The 11454-nt window shown below is 42.7% G+C and overlaps 1 protein-coding gene across 7 annotated transcripts in view; it reads right to left on the bottom strand.

Moving 5' to 3' along the window:
- Positions 1 to 911: 911 nt before the first annotated feature.
- The window catches only part of MED12L (mediator complex subunit 12L), a 156217-nt gene continuing 145674 nt past the window's right edge, over positions 912 to 11454 (bottom strand). For 5 of the 7 annotated variants that reach the window (XM_030027741.2, XM_030027744.2, XM_030027742.2 and 2 more), the window contains 6 exons: positions 10007 to 10096; positions 9121 to 9341; positions 7197 to 7353; positions 6235 to 6318; positions 2111 to 2192; positions 912 to 1652 (listed from right to left, as the gene is read on the bottom strand). In XM_030027741.2, coding sequence (XP_029883601.1) covers positions 1600 to 1652; positions 2111 to 2192; positions 6235 to 6318; positions 7197 to 7353; positions 9121 to 9341; positions 10007 to 10096 — 687 coding nt within the window. In that variant the 3' untranslated portion in view covers positions 912 to 1599. The remainder of the gene's footprint in view (positions 1653 to 2110; positions 2193 to 6234; positions 6319 to 7196; positions 7354 to 9120; positions 9342 to 10006; positions 10097 to 11454) is intronic. The other 2 variants (XM_030027743.2, XM_030027745.2) reach the window with 2 other exon arrangements.

The raw sequence follows: 11454 nt of genomic DNA, 5'->3' as shown, positions 1-11454 counted from the left end.
TTAAAAAATCCTGAACAGAAATAATTTTAACATGAGTAAGACTTACCTGACTATTGTAAAAGCCAATCAAAATCTACTTTTCTACAGATTTCCGTGTAGCGAGTGTTATTTCATTAGCTGGCTGTACTGCCTCCCAAGTCCTCTGAAGCTTACGCAGTGCAGTCTTCCCCCTTCCCCACAGAACACCTGACTAGGATACCACCTATAAACTCTTTGTATGGTAAATTAAGCAAATTGAGTTAATACAAAACAGCGGAAAAACATTCCTATGTATATTTTAAATGCCCTGCATGTTCCACTTTCAAAATTAATGGATTTAAAAAAAACCCCAAACATATAGACTAACTCCTAAATTACATAAAATAGTAATAAATTTATTCTGTTTTTTTCAATTCTAATACGAGCAAAATTATGATGTATTTCTACAGGTTTGAATAATAACGATTTGTTTGTGGCAATTTTGATTTATCATTTACTTGTGGTTTTGCACTCAGCCAATAATACATAATGCCTTACACCACTGAAACTCACCCAGCAATCAAGACTCAAACCCGGAATTTTAAATACTTACCATACAACATTGGTAGCAGACACAGGTAACAGGAATAACTCACTTCAGGCAGCTTCAGTATGACAAGCTGTCAGCTACAGAACCGCTGAAACCACAGAAAGGACTTTAGTGGCTTTTCCACCCTCACTTTGTGAAAGCTGGTACGAGATCTGTTAGTGAAGGCATCAAGTGAGACATGGAGATTCGTTTCCTGGGAGGCTCTACCAGGACCCGGAGATTTCCCTACGCGAGCAGAGCAAAACCCGCCTTGACCGTTCAATCCTTGTTACTGTGTCATGCACTCCATTAGAATTGATCACCAGTGAGCTTTATATTAAAAAGACCAAATATGAAACACTGCTACTTCTAGTAGGTTTATTAACATTACATTGTGGCTTTTAATATAAACTTTAAGAAGTTCTAATACAAGCAATAAACCCACTTCAGCACCTTCTTACCACAATAAGAGCAAGAGAAAATTGGTACTTTAAACAAAGAACTTTATAAAGTGCATATGAAAATTGCAGTCAAATAAACACAATTTAAATTGATGCTCATTCTACCAAGAAAGAAAGAGGTGAACATTTTAATGAACAAATTAACTTTTATGCCAAAATCGGAAGTGCCTTTCAGTTCAGTAGTTTGGTCCAGTGCAGTTCTTTAAAAAAAAACAACACAAACCAACAAAAAACAGAAACAAGAATAAAAAAACAAAAGAAGTGTTTCCCACAAATAAATAAATCCAGCATTCTTTGTCCCCTTTAAAAGTAACAGGACCTAAAAAGCACCAAATTCATAAAATCTGCAATAACATTCTTCAAATAGGCCCACAAGTCCATACATTTAAATCTAGTTAAATGCAAAAAAAAAAATCCCCAAACCCAAAAAACCCACCTTGTTACATACTCACATCAACTGGAGCACAAAAAATAATTATTGAAATAATAAGAAAATTAAAGACTGCTTTCTAGCAATAACTAGTGCATTGAATTTTGAATGTTCTGTTCTTCAGTGCAAACATAACATGACGCCTCCCTTCGATCTCTGATTCAGAAGTGTGAAGGATGCCCGTACTGGTTCACTCCTTGTTGTGGCTGGTTACCTGGTTGATAAAGCAAAGGGAAGTGTTTGTGCCTCGTGACTGTACTCTACAGAAATACAGAAGAATACCTGTATTTCATGCAGTGGTAGCAAGCAACAGTCAATACATTTCCTTATATACCTAGCGCACGCAAGAGGTGCTGATTTCCTCAGGGACTTTGCCTGTGGTAGGACTAAAGAAGTGAGGGGAGAAAACACACAGCAAACTGTAACTGGGCCACCAGCTCCAGTCCTGTGGGTGCCTCGGGCTTCTCTGGAGACCAACAGAAATCTGTGGGACACACTAGCACCAGAACTTTGGTATTGCATCACTACTGGGTTGGGTAACCAGTTGTCAGTAGGAAAATTACTTATATGTATATATGGCAGTATTTAAATAGGCAGAACATCTCCAGAAAGAGAATTCCATATTCAAATATACATCTATATTTATGTACAGCTATGCACACACATGCTTACTAGAGAGCTGCTTCTGGAGCTGCCTGACCAGCGCCGCTGTCTGTTGTTGCTGCTGTGTCTGTTGTAAGCCTTGCCTTGGAAACTGCAAAAGAAACATGCAAGATGAAAGAAATACGCACAGCACAAGTGCCACGTCAGGTAACTGCAGAAATGTTGAGCTTGTGCTGCCCCGTCAGCGCTGGCAGAGCAGGTGGAGGGGGACAGCAGAGGGCAGGCGTGCCTCCTCAGCGGGTCCTGACCGGATTTTAACAGCACAGTAAGGACACATGGAGCACACTTAGAACTTACAGAACTTTTGTTCTCTTCACTCCCTGAAATCTTACACATTCTCAGCTGTGTTACAGGTATCACATGTGTCCAGCCAGACACAAGGGACAGAGTCAGTCTCTGTCTTTTCCACCTCTGGGGAGGCCAGTATTCATCTTGCAAGTCACTCTAAGCAGCTCTGCTGTCTGCATTGTTCAAAGACAAGGCAAATCCAAACTGCAAATCAAAATTAACAGCCTTTTTAGCATTTTTAAACACTTACATGTAGTTGAAGCATAAATCAAAAGAAGCTTCTAGGAAAGTATTTTTCCCAGGGCAATGGCACTTCAGACAGAAAGAAGGCTAAGCACAAAGCACAGGTTGTTCACTGCGCTGCACACCTGCTGCAGGGTGATAGCTGCACACTCAATTCTTGGCTCCAGTGGAACGGCAGGCAGATCAGTGCCCAGCCAACTGGGCCAACTCCTCCATGGAGCAAAATAATCACCGTTCTGATCCTCACCCGAAGCCCACAGCGGTCGAGACAAGGCTCTTCCAGTCCATGGCACTAAGCACAAGGGGATTAGACACAAAAAGCTTCCAGATAAATCTGCTGTTAATGAATTAAATCATTACTTTAATCACTTTGAAAGTACTCGTGGTGTAAATGCATTCACTTTCACAAATTTGCACCCTATTTATGCTTGCATCAAAGCAGAATTTAGTCTTTAATTGGTCCATCTGACAGCATGCATTATTCCCTAGCTAGCTGACCCATGAAGTCTATTTTTCAAGTAAGGATGGGTAGGACAACAAGCACCACTTTGCTTTCCACACTTCTGGCTGTCATTCAGAAAAAAAATCATTCTTTTAACAACTTTTATTGATCATCTACCTCTGTGTCAGAGCACTGAATACATTGCACACCACACTACTGAATTACGACAGACAGACCTGACACAGACCGTATGCGTGTGTACTGTTGGGATGGACACCTCCGGTGCCAGAGGTCTGCATGTACAAGAAGCATTTCTTCCCTTGGAAAACGCGTCACCCGTATGAAAGAAAAACGTCTGTGCACGAGCTGTCTCAGACTCCCGAGGACAGAGAGCTGACGGCACAACTCCCTCATACTTACCTACTCCTGGGAGGGATATCATGATGAATGAGGTACTGCTATGCTAGCAAGCACAAACCAAACCAAGGCTTCACCATTTACTGTCTGTCTTATCCTCAGGGCCTCTAAGCTCTCTATATCTGTTTCCTAAGCCCCGGAACATTCCTTCTCACTAGATTTGATGAAAATGCATGTGCTTCTAATTAAGTGATTTTTTTGTGCTTCTGCACAAGGACACACAATACACCTGACCAGTTTGAAAACCTGATGTGCTGAATAAAAATGGAGTTATTCAATACTCTAATAACATCATACATGCTAACAGAAAACGCCCATGCTTTGTTTCAGTGAAACCTTTTGCTTACTGAAGGGAGTTTCAGTGTTTTACAAGACTTCAGCATCTTTTCCCTTTCTGAAACCAAATCCTTTACTTAAAATACATTGTGTAATCTTCTGGCTAACAGTCCTTAGTAAATGCTGAGGTTAGTCAAAATCATTAACCACACCAGGGTTTCTTGGGGACACGAAACCAACACACAGAAAGCTTTCTGCTGTGCTAAGTGCTGGAAGAGGAGCCTGCAGCCCCACAGGTGCTCTGTGTCTGTGACAGTCTCTCACACACAGTTTGTTCATGATATAAACACTACTCAGAAAAACTAAAAAATGGATGAAAACTGTATTTCAATAGATATCAGATAAACGTCTTTCATTTACCCTTACTCTTGCACTTACAAGCTGCTTCCGAGTTTCTCTATCAGAGCACGTTGATTAATGCTTTTAAACTCAGAAGCTAGCAATTTCAGCATTACTGTATTTTCTCCATTTTTCTACAGCAAACTTTCATAGTTATCCTCCTCTACCTTATGTATGTCTGGAAAAACTGCCCAAACGCAGGAAACAAGCATAATGACATTGTAAATTCAGTGGACGTGTCCATAAAAATTACGTGGTAGTGATAGTGATTTGGTAAAATCATTCATTAAACTATAAAGGCTCCAATTCAGCATACAGGAATGTCTCAAAAGTAATTTTGTTTGTACAGTTATCTTCATGCAGCTCTGTTTTACAACCAACGATTTAATTTAAAAGGATCTTCAAACAATAAAACCCATTTCTTCCCCAGCCTGTTAGCAGTACAGCCTAAAAATCAAAGGCCCGAGGTCACTAACAGTCACCTGTGACACGACTTCAGGCAGGGACTGGACTTTGGCAGTGGTGGAGCTGCCAGCGTCCCCAGCTGACGCCAGAGGGAGCGGAGGGAGCGCGGATGCTCGCACAAACACAGCACAAGCACAGCAACGTGGAGAAATGCCAACCATCAGCACCTTACATTTCCAAGTGAAGTCTTTTCTTAGTGTTACAGCAAAAACTAGTTCCACAAGTAGCCTCAATTGTATATGTTATCCTGCTTTCACTTCAAAATATTACAAAGATAGAAAAATGCACCAATTTATATGCATCAGCAGCAACTACAGATTTCTCATCAAGTTTAAGTTTTTAAAGTTAGCAAGGGCTATTCGTTAGTACTATGATATATTAATGAGGATAACACTCATAAAAATGCATAGCACAGCAAGCATAAACAGGAATAAACTCCAGCAGTAAGGTGTTAATTTACCTCAGCCTGCTGCTCTGGGACTACTAAATGGCATCTTTAGACCCCCAGAAAAAAAGACCCCTGACTTTTCAGCAGGGCTTAGAGCACTTGGTTCTATATCAGATTTTCAAAATAGTCATTTATTTATGCTGCACTAGGAGTAAGACTGAGGGTGACTTTAAAGCATCACATTGTTTTCCCCCTCTGAATTGACACAAAGAGATTTAAGGCCGTCTGGACAGTCTCATTTTACTGGTGATGGAAGAGATGTACAGAATTAGAAAAGCAGCAGTACCCATTTTTTAACTACATCGCCAAGTAATTCTCGAAAGAACTGCTATGGGTGGTTATTTACATTCTTTGGGATATTAACCATTAGTTTTAAATCAATACTGCTAAGTGCAACTTCAAAAAGATGTGTTGAAATGAAGCATTTGAACTTTTCCTACACACACGCGTATCTTTTTTTAGCCAAAACGATGTTGTCATTGTTGGCCCAACTTTGGTATCAGTTTTGACTGAACTGGTGAATGAACCATGAAAGCGCAGGAGGCAGCACGCACTCCAGTCCTAGAAGGAGGATCTTTGAACAGCAAACTCAAATGCGCCGCTGCAGAGGCGCTGGGGCTTGAGCAGGGTGGTGCACGAGCCCTCCTTGCCAAGGCCTGCGTTCAAAGCTGCACTTGCCTCCCCATCAGAGGTCAGCAGGCGAGGTCACCTCCAGCAACACCTCAGTGCACGCATAACCCGCCTCTTGCCACATTTTGGCAAGATGGACACAGTTACACAGTCTTCTGCGGACAGATGCAATTTTCCGCTGCCTACAGTCGGAGCCAGCCAGGAGCTACCTGGATGCACTAGCCAGCTGTTGAGCCCCAGCTAATACACTGCTACCGCAGCTACAGCCGGCAGCCAGCTCAGGACGCAGGCAAAACGAGCCTGTCGCCACCAGCACCGGGCACATGCTCATACAGCACTCGGAGCAGTGGAGGTACCGCACTGCGGGCACCACGGCGGCAGCACCAGCAGGCAGATGGTGACGCGAGAAAGCTTACACAAACCCTCTCCCCAGGCTGCCACGCTGCCCATCTGCGTAAGGGACAAAACCCGCTCTGTCGCTACCCTCACACCGCCCCAGAATATCTGGCAGTGGCCTCTGCTTACCAAAGGCTGCTGCGGTTGCACGGGCTGGAGACCAAGCGCCTGCTGCTGCCCTGGCTGCTGCCCCTGCTGCTGCTGCAACTGAAAGAAGATGAGCATTGAAACAACAGCGACACGACACACACTGCCTCAGGGAATGACTACGAGCCAAGCAGTGTGGCTTTTCATGACTGATTTCCAGCATAGGAGCTGGGCTCGCTTACAGCATTGGTTACTGAAGGCCCTGCTGGGGAAATAAGCCTCACAGCTCTCCACTTTCATCAGCAGCCACACCAAGGCTGGCAAGGAGCATTGTTAATAAACAAAAAAATACTCAAAAGCTGGTATATTTAGTTCACTACACCATCAAAATATTTAGATAAAATACATTATCATTCGACAAGAACTGGCACAGAGAGCTATTGCATTAAAATGAAAACATGAAAATACTTTCAACCATCAAAGGGCCACGGGAAGGATTTTTAATGTCATTTACTTATTTACTTCCCCTGTGCAAAGCCCTACATATTTAGCTGATAAACTGATACTTACCTCCAAATTAAAAATAAATCATCAAATCAGAATACAGGAAACAGGCCAGACAGGCAGCAAGCCCTTTGATTTAATTCCGGTATACATTCATTATAAGGGCAGATAGGGGAGAGCACAACCACTGCTTTTGTCTCAGCACATTCAGCTAGGCTGTTCTCAAATCTACCTTCTCCAGAGGCATTCTACAATCTTGAAAAATGAAAGTACTGAATTTTACATGTATGTCCAAAGCTCTCTTTTCGAAGTCCCAAATGTAAACAATTAATTATTGCACTCGAGTAAAAGCAGTTCGGATTTATAGCACCAGGCTCTGCTGCTTTAGACTTGAAGACACGTGCAAGCGAGTGTGTAACACCATCACCCGATACGGTGACGTTTACGCTCCCTTCCTGCACTGAAACATCCCTGGCCTCTAGTGCAGCCGAGTCCCTCACCTGGAAGAGTCTCTGCTGCCGCATCTGCTGCTGTCTCGGTCTCATTGGCTCCGGAGGCAGCTGTACTGAGTTTAGGGTCGGATGAGGACCTGTGGTCGATGCACTGTCCAGTCCTCCTCCAACTAGTGAATTTGGCTGCAAAGGCTGATGGCTCAAACTGATTGGGGAAAAAAAATAATGGATTGTACGTCATTTATAGCCAGAGCACAAGTTAGTCTAGGAGTACTCAACTATAAGCTGCGACATTAGACTTGCATAGATTTAAAAGACATTTACGTTTTACAGGAAGAATATATTTCCAAATATCAATGCTTTGAAAAATATTCCATAATAGAAGCTGTACCATACTATTGCCCAGTAACTGATGTAGGTAATAATGTGTTCCTCTAAACAAGAGCGGATCCAAGCATTCAACTCTTGCTTTATTAGGAAGAGTGATGAGCTGCTACATTTCAAGCAATAATTCCACATAAGCACTAAAATGTTCTCCAGACCAAAACATCTCATAGTTACATTACCATGAATTTAAAACTGATTATAAAGACTTTTTACTTTCTAAAATACTGAGAAAACACACCAAGCAAGAAATACTTTCTTAGGATGTTATGGGAGAAATTAATGTTGACAAAGCAGAAAGATATACATGGGGAAAACATGTTAGCTAGTTTGTAATTTAGCTTCGGTGTTTAAAACTCAGTAAAGACAAGGCAATTCAGGTTAGCAGATTTATTCCTAATGCAAGACACCCTGTAGGTTTTCGTACAAGGCTGTCAACCAAGTCAAGGCCAAACTTTTTGAAGAGGTGCAAACATACCCAAAATTGAGCATACTCTTAAGATACCCAGGCTTGCAAGAATTTAAAAGTTAAGGAACCAGTGGTTATTGCAGAATATATGGTAACATTCACAATTCCAGAAATACTGATTTCATCAAATTAGAGCTGAAGCAGAGAAAGAAGTATACATCTACTTGGTAATAGAGCTCATCAGGGGTACTCCAGGATAAATTACATGGGATCAGCGAGACAGGACTGAAGCTCTGCTGAAAGGCCAGACCACCTTGCAATGACTGACATCTACACACTGCTGTGCTGTTTCAATGAATCTGCAGCCCGCACACAGGGAGAGCGCTGCACTGCGCAGATACTCCGTCATAGCTACAGCTGGACAGTGCGTTTTTTGGGAGTCACTCTACTAAACATGTCTATTTGAAGAGGAAATTAAAAGTGGCAAAATTTCTGATTCAGCTAAGAGCAGAGCTGGACTGTTAGTTGGATTATGCTAGACTGTTAGGAAAAAAATCTGATTTAAGACTGTCATTGGAAACTCCAGTTTTCCACTCTGCTCACTCTGTAACACTCCCTTTTATGGATCTCTTTCCTGCTTCATTTGCCTTCTGTTTCATGACATTTCTTTACCAATGAAATTTTCCTGTTTCTCATAGGCAGTGCAACTCAGCTGTACTTCCAAACTGAAGTCAATTTAGTCTATTCAGGCTTAAGCAAAATTCATTTGTCTATTGAGAGTTAAACTACCAAGTAGGTCTTGTGTTTTCTTGACTACAGACTCTTTGGTAAACCTGGAATATTTATTGTTTAATACCACACATGTGTTTGCATAATATGGTACCACGTCTGCGTGTGTAGTGAAATAGGATCCAACTGCCGTCTTTAAATGAATTTTTATGTTCTACAAACACAGAGGACAACTGGGCTACAACATGTGCCAAGACCAACTTAAAATAAAAATTAAACTCGGGAAAAAACAGGGAAATTGGAGAGAAAGACATATTTATTGCTAATTAGACCCAGCGCTAACCTCATTTTGATTAATACGCTTTATTTTAAATAAAGCTTTAGACCTCTAAACAAAGTTGCCATTAAAATCCTGCAATGTTACCAGCTATAAGAACTGCAGAGGCTCACCGCTGAGTGCCTGTCAAAGGCTGGATGTATGCAGCAGCCTGCTGTTGAATATATCCGCTGGGCTGCTGTTGTATCTGCCGCAGCCTCTCCATCAGCGTGGGGCTGGAATGAGCTGCTGTGTATGCTCGGGGGGTGTAGCTGGGGGAAAGCACTACGCCACCAGGCTGCTGCTGCTGCAAAGGCATCTGAGTGCTGTACATCGTGTATCCATGAGGCATGCTCTGCAGGGAAAACCGACAGGAGAGTAATTTCACTGGGCCCAGATTTAACTTAGCTTCACTACAACAGGAAGAGATGGCCTTTATCAAAGAGCCAAAGCCTGGATAACCGGAGGCAAGTCAGCGAGACACAGTGCTGTACCCACGCACCGGTCTGTGAGTCCCCCACGCTGGCTGTACCCCACTTCTGTTTGCGGGTTCAAGCAGCTGCAACATGGTCACACACAGCAGGATGGAACTTGCACCGTGCCACCCTTCCCCGAGAGGCACTGAGCAAGAGCGGGACTCTGCTCCACAGCTCCACCTCTCCCTTTTTTTTGTTCCCCCCCTCCTCCCCCTCACAAAATCCCAAGTACCAGAATGACCATGACATAATAACGAGTTACTGGTATCACTATCTCACCAAAAATTGGCCAAATTTCAGGCTTAACACTGAAGTACCCTTGCCTTTACCAGCAACAGCATTAGGAAAAAATGGAAGTGTCCGTGTTAAAAACATTTATGAGCTACAGCATGTGGAAACTGCAAGCATCCTCGAAGGAGGCCTTGCCATCACACTAGGGAACATACACGAGGCAAGTCCCAAGCACAGAAAAGCAGGCTGGGAGGTAAAGGAGTTCTCCTTAAAAGCATTTTTATGCAGACGCTCCACGGGAGTAGCACAGTACCTGTGCTTGCTGTAACCCTGGGTACTGTGGAAGCTGAGACGGGGGTCGAACTTGCGGAGTGAAAATAGCAGCTTGGTCCATTGGCTGACCCTGAAAGACACATCACCCATCAGATATGGCCTCCACACCCTGAACAAGTCCAGTTCTGGACACAAACTCCACGAAGCGGTGTCCTAAAGAGTCATGGAGAGACTTGACCATTTCCTTCAAGACAGCACCATTGCTCAGTGCCAAACTGCTGAACTGTATTTACTCATAAGGAGATGGAAGAATCGACTTTTGTTTTATTTCTGACACTACTGTAACACTGCAGCAGTGAAGAAACAGCCATTTACTGAACAGAGGTCTTGCAGACACCCTTTAAAATGGGGCTTTGCAAAGGACTGGAAAAAAAATATTCTAGCTGTCTTGAGGACAGTACATTAAATTATACAGGGAGCTTAGAGTGAATGACAATCTCCAGTATAACTACACAGTTGATATCTTTCTCAGGCTACCTGATTACTAGCTTTCCCCCAGATGAAGCAGGCAAAATGCTGATTTGCAAATTTTATGACAACATACAAAATACCAGTATGATAAATGGGTAACACAAGCATCTCCAGCTCCCAACCAGTACAGCTTGGAAACACACTCCGTATTTGTGATCAGCAGACAGCCTAGTTTGTTCATTTCAAATTGCCTCAATATTTTTGCCCAATTAATGGCAAATCATTTAAAGATTTCAACTATAACCGCATTAGTATGCTTTGAAGCACCAGAAAAGGGGGGGGGGGGGGGAAGTTACACTTAATTTCAGGACAAGATTGTAAAAAACTGGCGAATGAGAATTTGCCAAGGATACAATCAAGTCTGTGTATTTTCTGTGCAATTGTAATGCTGCACAGCTGCACTTGATCATTTTGAAAACCATTCCACTCCAAAAAGCTCAGTGGCAGACATGAGCTGGAAGCAGGGATGCTCCTTCCCTGTAGCTGCCCAGTTTCCCACAAAACCAAACAAAAAGATCCAAGTCCTCCAACAAAGCCTTTGTCATTTTAATAACAATATCCTTACACAGATGTATTAGAATTTAAGGCTAAAAGTGACTTTGATAACACACTGCAAGCAGCAACGTTACAGTCAGGGCTATCCGGTGGAAAAGAAAATCTCACATGGGATAAAATACTGAAGCACCATTGGGACTCTCCTTCTTTATCTGCTCCCATCCCTTTAGCGGTAACTGTACCAAACGTTAACAAGTCTGTAACCACAACCGGCAGTCCTGCAGTTCAGCTATTATTTTGGATTGGGTTTAAAAATATGTGCATCCTCATTGACAGACCTGGGAAACAAGCGGAGCTACCTCTTATGAACAGGAATCACTCAGAGAAGCAGGATGGTAGAGAGAAAGCGTTCCAGCTTCAACCGATCCAGCCCCAAGAGACATGAACCGCTGTGACCCGGGG

The sequence above is a fragment of the Aquila chrysaetos genome, chromosome 10, assembly GCF_900496995.4.
Source record: "Aquila chrysaetos chrysaetos chromosome 10, bAquChr1.4, whole genome shotgun sequence".
Classification (NCBI taxonomy): Eukaryota; Metazoa; Chordata; class Aves; order Accipitriformes; family Accipitridae; genus Aquila; species Aquila chrysaetos.
This window is presented reverse-complemented; position numbering and strand designations above follow the sequence as displayed.